Genomic DNA, 12,462 nt, shown 5'->3' on the forward strand with positions numbered 1-12,462 from the left:
TGATTGCCCTGCTCTGTGGGTGACAGGGAGTGGCGCCCCAACTCCCCTTGATCGGCCCTGCTCTGTGTGTGATAGGGGTCCCAGACTGCGAGAGGGCACAGGCCAGGCTGATACGTCCCCCTCTCCCCCCCAGTGCACAAATTTTTGTGCACCGGGCCTCTAGTAATTAATAATATGCCAATCTAGTGAATTCAGTTACATAAATATAATGTAGCTTCTACAAGATAGATCACTCCCACAATTTAGGAAGAGAGACAATTCTTACTGGAACCACAATTATTTATAAATTGGTTTTACTCAACAAATGACTAATTACATTGATTAATGCTTTATCTCTGCCCTGCCATAGTATCTCCATAATTACAACAATAAAGAAAGAAACAATTAATGTAATTATTCAATACTAGAGGCCCGGTGCACGGATTCATGCACTGCGGGGTCCCTCGGCCTTGTCTGCGGGGATCGCGCTGAAACCAGCTCTCCAACATCCCCCAGGGGGTCCAGGATTGTGAGACGGCCCAGGCCAGGCCAAGGGCCCCCAGCACTGCACGATCGGAGCCAGGGAGGGACCACAGGAGGTGTCCAGGGCGTGTCTGGTCCATCTCCCCCAGTTCCAATCAGCCGGACCCCAGCAGCAAGCTAACCTACTGGCCCCTGGTGGTCAGTGCACATCATAGTGACTAGTTGAATGGTTGAATGGTCAGAGGGACAATTACCATATTAGGGTTTTATAAAGAGAGATATAATTCCTCAATATCAACTACGTGAAAATTGACAGGGTAAAAAAACCTTGGGGACAAAACGAAAGCTCATCTCTAGCAGAAAACATTCCAAAAGGATACTCTTGAGGGGTATCTATAATAATAGAAGGGTAATATGCTAATTAGACCAGACATCCCTCCGGACGAAGCTGGGGCCAGAGGGAAGCCCAGGTCCCGGATGCTGGAGGGAAACTGGTGCCGGCAGCTACTCTTGCACAATTTTTGTGCATTGGGCCTCTAGTAAATAAATAAAAAACTAGAATGAGAGAATTAAAAATAATGAAGACAGTTAATATTTATTAAGGTCTCAGTATACTGGCCTTCATTTTATTGATAAGGAATTTAAAATACTGAGAGTGATCCAAGCAGATAAAGTAACTCACTCAATTAAGTGGCAAGGTGAGGTGGGGGCAGCAGGGACGGGGGGAGAATGACATTTTATGTAGGGTCAGGTAAGTCTTCCTAAAATAATATTTAAAAATGGGACTCAAGAGGTAAGTAAAAGTTAGCCAGGTCAAAAAGGATTCTAGGCAGAGGGAAAATGATGTAACATGTTTAAGGAGCTGAAAAATATCTACTATGGATAAATGTTGGAGGGAAAATGTAGACCTGGTTGAAGCCGTCAGTCACTGTGCCAGACTTTCAGACAATACACTCAGAGAAATAAGGAAGTTATTTAAAGATAGAAGTATCATTAACAGTTAATATCTTACAAAATAACTGAATACCTTAACGTGGAATTAAACACGTGGAATTAAGTATGATGCAACAATCACAGCTAAACAGAATAACCTAGAATTGGGCTGTGATCAAATAAGATGTTTTAAAAACGAAGAGTAACAATGATTCTCAAAAGTACTGTTACGGATTGAATGTTTGTGTAGCTCCAAAATTCACATATTGGAACTCTAAAAACCCAGTGTGGCAATACATGGAGATGAGGGCTCCTAGGAAATAATTAAGTGTGTATATATCAGGTCACAATGGAGAGGCTCTGACCTGATAGCCTTAGCATCTTACAGGAAGAGAGCCACCTCTTTCTTTCTCCCTGCTCCACTGCACCAAGGAAAGGCTATGCAAGCTCAGAGCCAGGTGGTGGCCATTTGCTAGAAACGAAATCATCCGGAACCTTGATCTTGAACTGTCCGAAAATAAATTTCTGTTGTTTAAGCCATCAAGTCTACAGTGTTTTGTTATGGCAGCCCAAGCTAATACATGTACAAAGGTTGTGGTGTAAACCAGTGTAAACCAGTGTCCTAGAGAACATTTGACACACTTGAATGACCAGCGCAGAGACTTTTGGACTGAATTTGTAAAATCAAAAGAAGCTGTTGTTCTTGCCCTATGACAAAAACAAACTGATAAACAACAAAAATCAAAGCACTTTAAAAATCTATTTAAAAGTTCAGTATAAAAACACCGAAATAGGAGCAGCTGCTCTCACCTCAGACAATACAACCGGAAAGAGAGCAATCCACAATAGGTGAGGGTAAGAAGGTACCGAACTTTAGAAAAATTTCCAAAGGCTCCATTTAAGCTGACACTGCAGATTAGAATTCTGCCCCCCAAAAAGTGCAATTCTGTATGCAAGCAATCAAGAGGATTAAATTAATAATGCCAAAAGCTGTGAACATAGAAAGACAACTGACAGCTGCTGGGGGGGAGGGGGGGTGATGGGGGGTGTCCAACTAAAACATCATCTCTAGTTGAAATACTTATCAAAACTATGGGCAAAAATACAGATATTCCCAGACAGAAAATAGCTTAAAGAGGTCATCTTCATCAGAGAACCCAAAAATAACCTATAAAAGTGTGTACTATATTGAGAAAAGTACAAAAGGAATTCAAGAAAGGAAGGATAGTATTTTGAAAAGAATGAAGAAAAATTAACAGAGCCTCTGAGACCTGTGGGATACCATCAAGGAGATGAATCTATGAATCATGGAGTTCCAAAGGAAAGACGAGGAAAACAGAAGCAGAAAGAATGTTTTAAAAAATGACTGAAAAAGTAAGAAAAAGTAAAAAAATAAACAGTAACTAAGAAGTCCCAAATTTGAAAAAAAAAAATTTAGGGTAGTAAAATAATTCTATATCTGCAAAGGTGGATACAAATCAATATTAATATGTCAAAACCTACAGAATGTAAAACCACCAACAGTGAAACCTAACATAAACTAAAGACTTTGACTGATAATGATGTATCAATATTGATTCATGATTATAACAAAACTACCACTGTGGTGTGGCATGTTGGTAGAATAGGAGGTTATGTGTGTGTGAGAGAAACTTTTCTGTACTTTCCATTTGTTTGCTGGAACCTAAAACTGCTTTAAAAAAAAGTGTATTAATTTTATTTTAAAAGTTCCCTAGAAATGGTATTCATTGTATATCTAAATAATTGAAAGCAACAAACTTACACCACCCATATTGAAGCTGCCCAGATCTAAGCATGGAGGCCTCTCTGGCACTTCTAACCAAATCATAAATGTTGCCATTAAAATATCTGTTTTAATTCAGGTCTCAGAGTCATAGCTAGTAAACAAGAATGGGAAGGAGAAATTGAAAAACAAACTGAATGCAGCTGCTCACAGCTCTATTTAATGGCATCCCTTAATTTCTTTTCTGAGTAGGACCCATACAAGACTGAACCTGATGCCACTGACTCACACAACCTACTTTTCCCTCTTAATTCACTTTTAGAGTTATTTCATCATGTACATATTACATTGCTTTTAATGTGGACAACAGGTCTGGTTTGTTCTTGAATTTTGATGTCCAGGAAATTTTAACAGCTCTGTCATCTAAAAATATGCTTCTCTAAAAAAGAAACTAATAAATTTATTTATATTCTTAGTATAATACAGGTAAAGATTAGAGGAAGATTAGGTTTTAAAAAAATCAATGTTTTTTGTTTTAATGAACTTCCCTAAACTTATAAACACTATGGTTATTATTGCCCACCCTACAGTCCCTATGAAAAATCCTTTAACCAAATAGACTATTACAAGGGCAAAAGAGTTAAAACTTATTAGTATAAATTTAGAAGTATGAAAAAAATTAAAAATATGTATGGATACATGTAAAGAAAAACTGGAGAATGTCACTGGAGGATCTATAAGTTATATTAATATATGTTCAGAAGCTAACAAAAATAATTCAGCCAGAGAACAAAAAACTGCCTCATTTTATAACATAAGTAAATTTACAGAGAAATAATTATACAAAGGTTGACAGAAAATTCATCATATTTAAATGGAATAAATAACATCTACTAAGGCCATGGTCGGCAAACTATGGCTCGCGAGCCACATGCGGCCTTTTGGCCCCTTGGGTGTGGCTCTTCCTAAGCCTTAAGAGTACCCTAATTAAGTTAATAACAATGTACCTACCTATATAGTTTAAGTTTAAAAAATTTGGCTATCAAAAGAAATTTCAATCATTGTACTGTTGATATTTGGCTCTGTTGACTAATGAGGTTGCCGACCACTGTACTAAGATATCCATGCATTTACAAATGGCAACGCAGCTTCTTGACTCAAATAGTTCATATGTATGTATTTCTATCTTGATCTGGGAGGGTTGGCTAAAATGAGAAACATGACACGAAAACTTGACAAATAAAATGTCACCTAATGTTAGGAGCTAGATAATAGGTGGCAGCCATAGCCATTCTCTGGTAGGCAGCTTTTAAAAACACACACACACACACACACAAGGCTTTCACATCATTGAGAATTAAATATTTTATATACACACTTGTGCCATACTCAAGCAATATCAGTCATATTCTGAATAGTAAAAATACTAAGAGCTGAACAGTAAATAACCAAGATAAATTGTAAGCAAATGTATGAAATCTCTGCCTACCAGCATCTATATTTTGCAGACCAATTTTGTGAGTGGTTGCTGAGTTATGAACCCTCCATTTAATTCAAATATTTAAACAGGTACAAAGCATTTATAAAACATTGCAGAAATGACGACGCATTGAAATATCTCTACCACATAAGAAATTGATCAGTCCTTGGTATAGATTCTGCTTCACAATTTATGTTGAACGTGCAATATTTTTCTTGCCTCTTTCACTCAACTAATATTTCTTTATATGCCAGGCACTGAATCATTATTTCCTAGCTAATTATCTTTTAGGTTCCAGTTTAGAACTGAATTCCCCTTGAAAAATGTTGCCCAATAATCAAAGACCAAATTAATAGTCATCTCATCTTCTAGTAGGCTCTCCTAACTCCACAAAGCATTCTCCTTCCTTAAGTCCCTATCACACCAGCAGACTCCATGGGTGTTGACTCTCTCTGAATCACCATGACTGAGCCAGGCAATGTGAATGGAGTCTCTAGTTAAAAGAAAGAGTTAGTTCCTAATGCGTTGGGTGAAAATCATGCCAAGGGTTACTCTTTTTGATAATGGACTCAAACATTTTTAGTGCCAGGAACTTTTTAACAATACGGTAAAGCCTAGAAACCTCTTTCAAAGACTAATATTTTTTAAAAGACCAAGTAAAATACTTAAAATATATGATTTTTATTCATAGATTAAAATATAGGCTTTACCATAATTTTGAACCATAAAAAATATTTAGAGAGTAACATAAAAAGAAATGTGCAATTGAGGCATACAAAGAGAAGAAGGAAGTGCATATTAGTAAGTAAAAGAAGCCAATCTGAAATGGCTACCTACTGTAAGACTCCAATATATGGCATTCTGCAAAAACCGAAAGTATGGAAACGATGGAAAAAATCAGTGGTTGTCGGGGTTCAAACAAAGCGGGGAGGAATGAACAGGCAGAGCAAAGGGGACTTTTAGGGAAGTGAAACTATACGGTGTAGTATTATACTGGTGGATACATGTCACTATATATTTGTCAAAACCCACAGATTATAAACCAAGAGTGAATCCAAATGTAAACTGGAACTCAGGCTAACTAGGCTAACAAATATTTAAAGATAAATCTTATCATAAAAACACAAATTGGGGAGTTCACACAGAATTCAAAGGCAAATGCAGATCAAAGTTAGGAAACCAAAGGAAAGAAACAATAGTTTTCTAGCGTTAATTGCTAGACAATGATAGGGATAACTACATTCTTTATGTTATATAATATGTTCTTATTACGAAAGAAAGTTATAGACAGGAAAAAATACAGCTTCCAGTGTCTGAAGCATTCTGACTAGGGTAATGTGAAATATACATTAATACAAAGGAGATCTGACATAACAGATGGCCTATAAAATGAGTCATACTGGTTACTCCAAGTAGAGTGCTATAAGGAACAGAACTTCCAGACTCTTTCTTCAATTTTAACTTAATTCCCACAACATTCAGAGTACTTCAATAAATCATTGTCTTCATTAATTAAATCAACCCTACTGATCAACAATCACTATAAAAATCTTCCTCTCTATCAAAAATGACTAATTAAGATATTAGAAGAAAGATTATTCAAAGTATTCTATATTATCCGCTTACCATCATTCTTTATTTCAGAAGAAAGGAAAGATGGATCTTTCCATCAAGTTTAACTAATAGGATCATTTCTGCAGAATAAAATAAAATGGCAGTCTCTTCAGACACATCAACCAAAGAAATAAGATCTAAAAGGATTGTAAATTTATGAAAACTATTTCAGCTCTGAAAGCAAGAAAACAATTTTATTTATGAACAAAGTATTTTTAAAATTAATTCCACTGGAGTAGAATTCTGCCACTGGAAGTATTAAACCAATTCCTAACAATGAAAATCGGTAAATAAAGATAAAGAATTAAGCAATTAATATCTGCTTTTTATATACAGGATAACTGTGATTCATTACTGGTTGATGAAAGAAAAAAATTTTTTTGATAGGATAGCAGATAATCAATGCAGAGAACACAATACAATTAGAAAAACCACCATTATAATACAGCCTTCAATGTAACAAAACTATTAAGTAAAAAGTTGTTTCAGCAATGAGGCCAAAATAACACTCTGCAGATTACTTGCTAATCTCCACAAGAGAAACCTCTCTCCAATATGCAGACATTCGATGATGGGTCACTAACTTCTCCTTGTGATCACAGTATCATAAATTGCAAGACAACCTGATATTATATGTCTCTTGTTGGGATGAAATGTTGTAGACAGAAAAACTTAAGATGTTAAAAAAAAATCCTTAGCTTGAATGTCATTTAAAAGCCTCTTTAGGAAATAAGGAAAACATTACTATAATGAAAAAAAAATATGACAAGTACAGAATTTGCATCAGATAACTGGTCTGGGCACTGTAAAAAAGAAAAGGTGGACATTATTAGTTGGATTAAGAGGACCTAAAGAGACATGACAAAATGTAAGAAGTGAACTTTAATTAGAACTTAGTTTGAAGTAGCTGGAGAATTCACTTTTGAAACCATTGGGGTTTTGTTTTTTTTAATCCTCACCCAAAGATATGTTTATTGTTTTTAGAGTGGGAAAGGGAGAGGGGAAGAGAGAGAGAAAAAAAGGAAAAGAGAGGGAGACAGAGAGACAGAGACAGAGAGAAACATGCACTGGTTGCCTCCCAAATGTTTCCCGACTAGGGGAACCTCAACCTTTTGGTGTATGGGATGACACTCCAACCAACTGAGCTATCCGGCCAGGGAAATTTTAAATTTGGTTTGGATATTAATAATATAGTATGTTAGTTTTCTGAATATATAATTTTTTGTTATATAGAAAGGGGTCTTTATTCTTAGGAAATGCATAGTTCATTTGTAATGGGTGAAATGTTATAATATATGAAACTTACATTCAAGTGGTTCAGCAAAATACACATACATATATAATATATACATTAAAATGTGAACACTTGTTTAATCAAGGTAGTGATAAGTGGGTCATTATTATACTAACCTTTATATCTGTTTTTATGTTTGAAGCTTTTTATAATAAAAAGTTGGGGGGGGGGTTGACAAAAGATAATAGGGCATTCCACATTGCTTTAACATCTCTCTTTACCAAATGCTTTAAGAACCAGAAAAACAAAAACACTACAAGAAAAGGAGAAAAAATATAAGTAAACTAGTTTATAAAATGTGACATTAAAAAGAAACTTTAAGTTACAAAGAAAATTCCATTCGCATACATTAATATGTTGATTGAAATAACTGAAGTTCTTGGCTTAATTGTAATTCAGAAATTAATGCAACTCAACAACACTGTTTACCGACTGCTGCTTTCACCATGGTATTGTGAATAAAGCTAATGTTTACAGGGTATCTAAGTTTTATTATAAATTCATTCATTTAATAACCAGTTACTGAAACTATTTACTTTTCTTATATACACTGGCACATAGAAGAAAAACGAGATTCGTGTTTTAGATATTCCATTTTCAAAAAAATCAAATTGGAAAGCCCATGATACAAATGGGGAGAAACAAACATACCACTTGTGTTAAAAGCCATACAGCACACTGGTTTTTCATGAGCCGGGAAGTGGGCCACAATACCATCACTGTCAGAATCCTCACTCAAAAGCACCTTTACAAAAATAAAGAGGCAAATGGAAGTTAAGCTTTAATCACCAATTACTGAGTTTGAAGATATACACAGTTACACCACAATGTCCATGACCAAATAACATGCTTCCATTATATTGTAAGATTATTCTTGCCACTAAAAAGTGAAAATACCACTTCACGAATGAGGAAAAGATATAATACAACTCCAGCAGATCAATCATATAAACACTAAACAGTTGGTTAACTTGACTACAGGTGACAGAGACAATCATTTTAGTATCAGAAAGATGGTGAATAAAATTTTATACACCACCAATGTAAACATGAAAATATCTTTATTTATTAAAGGCTCAATGGATTTAAACAGCAAAAGTGGCCCTAACCAGTTTGGCTCAGTGGACAGATTGTCAGCCTGCGGACTCAAGGGTCCCAGGTTCGATCCCGGTCCAGGGCATGTACCTTGGTTGGGGGCACAACCCTAGTAGGGAGTGTGCAGGAGGCAGCTGATCGATGTTTCTGTCTGATCGATGTTTCTAACTCTCTATCCCTAGCCCTTCCTCTCTGTAAAAAAAATAAATAAAATAAAATAAATAAAAGGGAGGACAGTATCACTGAGAAAATCTTGTTGCTTTAAAAAAATATTTATAATTATTTTAAAATGCACATTGCAACTTACCATTTATTAAACATCAAAATATTTCCTGTCTTAAAATGTCTAAGTCGAGTTAAAATTTTAGAATATTTTATAAGTAGGAGTGAAAATAAGATTATGCTCAAACAAATAATAGAAAATAGAACATTTCAAGTTGAATGACACTAACCTAAAAGCTAACATTTCTATGAGTCTTATTTCCTAGTTGTTTCAAGTGTTAACAATGAATGTATCACAGGAAAAATAACTTTTACAACTCCTTAATCTACAGTTCATTTCCATATTCCAAACCTGAGAATTCCATTTTAAAATTATAAAAGGTTACTGAAGAATGGGAGAAGGCAGGGGAGAGGAGGTACGGTGACAAACATTTGAAAACATATGGCCTATTTTTATGCATTTTATGAAATTAGCTTAATTTTTCTTTTAACATATTTCTACACTTACATATAATAAAGTAATGAGTTATATCTCTATTTCATTAGAGATAATAAGACATAACATTTCCTACTTTTCAAATGAGCACAAATCTGTCTGTCAACAAAAGCTAGATGTTTAACAGACGTACATTACACTCCCCACACTAGACAATTCTGAGAAGGGTCGTTACTACTCTTAGTAACTGTGGGTGGCCTTGGAGGTGAATTAATTAAGAATCAAAGAACAAAAGAAAGAAAACATTAAAGGATTCATATATTTAATTCCAATTTAAAAAGAGAAGATCTGTATGTGTCCATCAACTTGAGCTAACCTAACTAAAACAGCTTTTTTTAAATGTCATTACAGTCAACTGAAAACTTTGCTATCACTTCATTGAAAAGAGTCTTAAAACAAGAATATAAGTCTATAACATAGTTGTTTAACAACAAAGTTAAGATGGGCAAGGTGGAGAATTATTATTATTCTGATTTCAATTAAAATATAATAAATTCAAAAATCTCAGAGTTTTTTCTTTTAATTGCAATAGGCTCCACTTTTTTTTTAAATGACAATTGATCTTACTATAGAAATTAGTACATGAGTAGCTGACAAATGCAATTTTTCACAAATGTTGCTTTACTATCTCATTTTAGTAATTGGTATTAGATTATATTTTATAGTAATGATCACAAATTAAATGAATTTTAACATTACTTCCTTTCAGAAATGTATTTAAATCTAAAACTATGATACAAAAGAAGAGATATTTAGTAAGTACATGAGTAAAAAAAACTAAACCCAATGGGTTTCTTATCAACTAGATTAAATGCCAGCATAAGGCATTTTTCCATGTTTAAATCATTTCTCCTGTTTCTGAACTTAAGATTTTAAAAATCTATTTTATCTAAAGATATAGGGTTTTACAATTAGCTATTATCATGTATGTATTCTAACATATACTTTGGGATTTCATGTATTCTTCATATTTAAGGAAATACCTATAATAAAAGTTGATATTATTCACCTGTAACCATCAGAGGCAACCTTTTTTTAAATTCCCTGAAATATGATGTATGATCCTTTTGATCTATGAGCAAATATCTGCCTGTGAAACACATATCCTATGAAGAGATAACAAGAGAATCTCATGGAACCTCAATTTTACCTTCAGGTTTGATGCATTTATAAAATTTGAAATAACAGGTTCTAACATATTATTCATCATTCTTTGGGGGGGGGGGGAGTGGGAAGAATCTAACCTAAAATAACCTTGATTTCTAGAAATCCAAATTAACAACTTACAAGGCCAAGTACATTTTGGCTAATCCTGATCCCAAAGAATATTCTCAGTCAGCCAGCCCTCTGCAGAAAATGGATATTACATGCATCGCAAGTTCTTACCTGGCCCTCTCCAACTGTTTCCGTGTCTATTACGGTGATGATGCCTGGGACCAAAGGACTCCGCCTCGAATTACTATGGATGGCAACATCATCTTCTGTCACACCTGAAGGCAGCGTGCCTGTCAGCTGAGTCACCACTTTCCCAACTATTGTCAGGCCAGTTTTCAAAGTCTATAAGATGAAAGGTAAAATTTATAAATAACTTCATATCAGAATTTTAATTCTGATATGAAGTTATTTGCATTTGTTAATTCTCCAACCCATTAAATTCTCTCTTCTCTTAGGAGCCTATATGTAGCAGTGAACTTCACAGAAATTCAGTCTGACTTTTCATATGACTGTAAATTCAGTATCAGTTTGAGTGAATGGTATCAGTACAGCCCCAAAGTAATCATGGTGAGAATAAAGCCATAGGTAAATAACTAAAAAGCTTTGTTTCAAATGAGAATACAATTATATTTTATAAAAATTATGTTCCCCTCTTCTTTATGTATATAACTTAAAACATGTGACACAGTAAGAAGTAGGATGATTTTTGGATATTACAAATCTAATTTTAAAACTATTTTTTAGCATGGAAATGACTGGGATGATGTGGTAGAATCCTTATGTGAAAAAAGATCATGCTTCCAAAGATAATCTATAATATGCTGTTATATAAGACTGTACATCAGGATCTGGCATGTGAAAAATACAGTCTCCATCCAACATACTAATTACTAGATGAATGAAATATCATATAAAATTAGCAAAGAAGATTCTTTTCTCTCTGATTACAGAAAACAATTCAATATAATGCTTCTAAAATGCAATTTTAATTAAAAATAACTTAAGATGCTTTATAATTACATTTTAGTTCCACTTCATTCAAAGCAAATAGACAAAAATAATGTGTGTGATTATTTTTTATTTTATGGGACTCTCATCTAATTAATCTTATATGCATTACCAAGCAATATGGTTAAGGTAATGTTTGGGGCATTGTCTAAAAGGAAGAAAGCTAGAGCATAAAGAAAATTATGTATTTCATAAACATTGGAAAAACACCTAGTCATTAGAGACTAAATAAGTAATCTAGATTACATGGATATATCAAAAATTATGTATAAGGCACACAACCAGAAATATTTTTCCAGTTCTCACATTGTGAGAAAAGTTCTTATTAAAATACTTCAAATTAATTTTTAATAGGTGACTTTCTCTTTTAAAAATAATTATGGGAAAATAAATGTGGATTTAAACCACAACTAGATTAAATTTCAAAAAGGAAATGTATTTCCCAAAGAAATTTTCCATTAAAACACCACAGGATCAACACTAATACTTTATGCATTATTTTATTGTAGCTATGTTCTATGGAACCTTTACTATGAACTTGGGATTGGTTAAGGCTCTAAACCAGTGGTTCTCAACCTTCCTAGTGTCGCGACCCTTTAATATCGTTCCTCATGTTGTGGTGACCCCCAACCATAAAATTATTTTCGTTGTACTTCATAACTGTAATTTTGCTACTGTAAACAATATGTAATTATATATGTGTTTTCCGATGATCTTAGGCGACTCCTGTGAAAGGATCGTTCGACCCCCAAGGGGTCGCGACCCACGGGTTGAGAACCGCTGCTCTAAACATAAGTGATCTCTATAGATTTCCTCAAACACCTCAGTTTAAGAGAAAACGGAGGCTTCAGAAGTTAAGCACAACACCTAGCCAATGACAAAGCCAGAACTTAAAACTA

General features: G+C 34.3%; 1 protein-coding gene across 1 annotated transcript in view; it reads right to left on the bottom strand.

The window, feature by feature from the left end:
- LOC102752803 (breast carcinoma-amplified sequence 3) overlaps window positions 1-12,462 on the bottom strand; it is a 198,020-nt gene that overhangs the window by 75,141 nt on the left and 110,417 nt on the right. Inside the window, exons 12-13 of the mRNA XM_006756213.2 lie at window positions 10,727-10,897; window positions 8,179-8,272 (exon numbers count right to left, since the gene is read on the bottom strand). Coding sequence (XP_006756276.1) covers window positions 8,179-8,272; window positions 10,727-10,897 — 265 coding nt within the window. The remainder of the gene's footprint in view (window positions 1-8,178; window positions 8,273-10,726; window positions 10,898-12,462) is intronic.

The sequence above is a fragment of the Myotis davidii genome, unplaced genomic scaffold, assembly GCF_000327345.1.
Source record: "Myotis davidii unplaced genomic scaffold, ASM32734v1 scaffold993, whole genome shotgun sequence".
NCBI lineage: Eukaryota > Metazoa > Chordata > Mammalia > Chiroptera > Vespertilionidae > Myotis > Myotis davidii.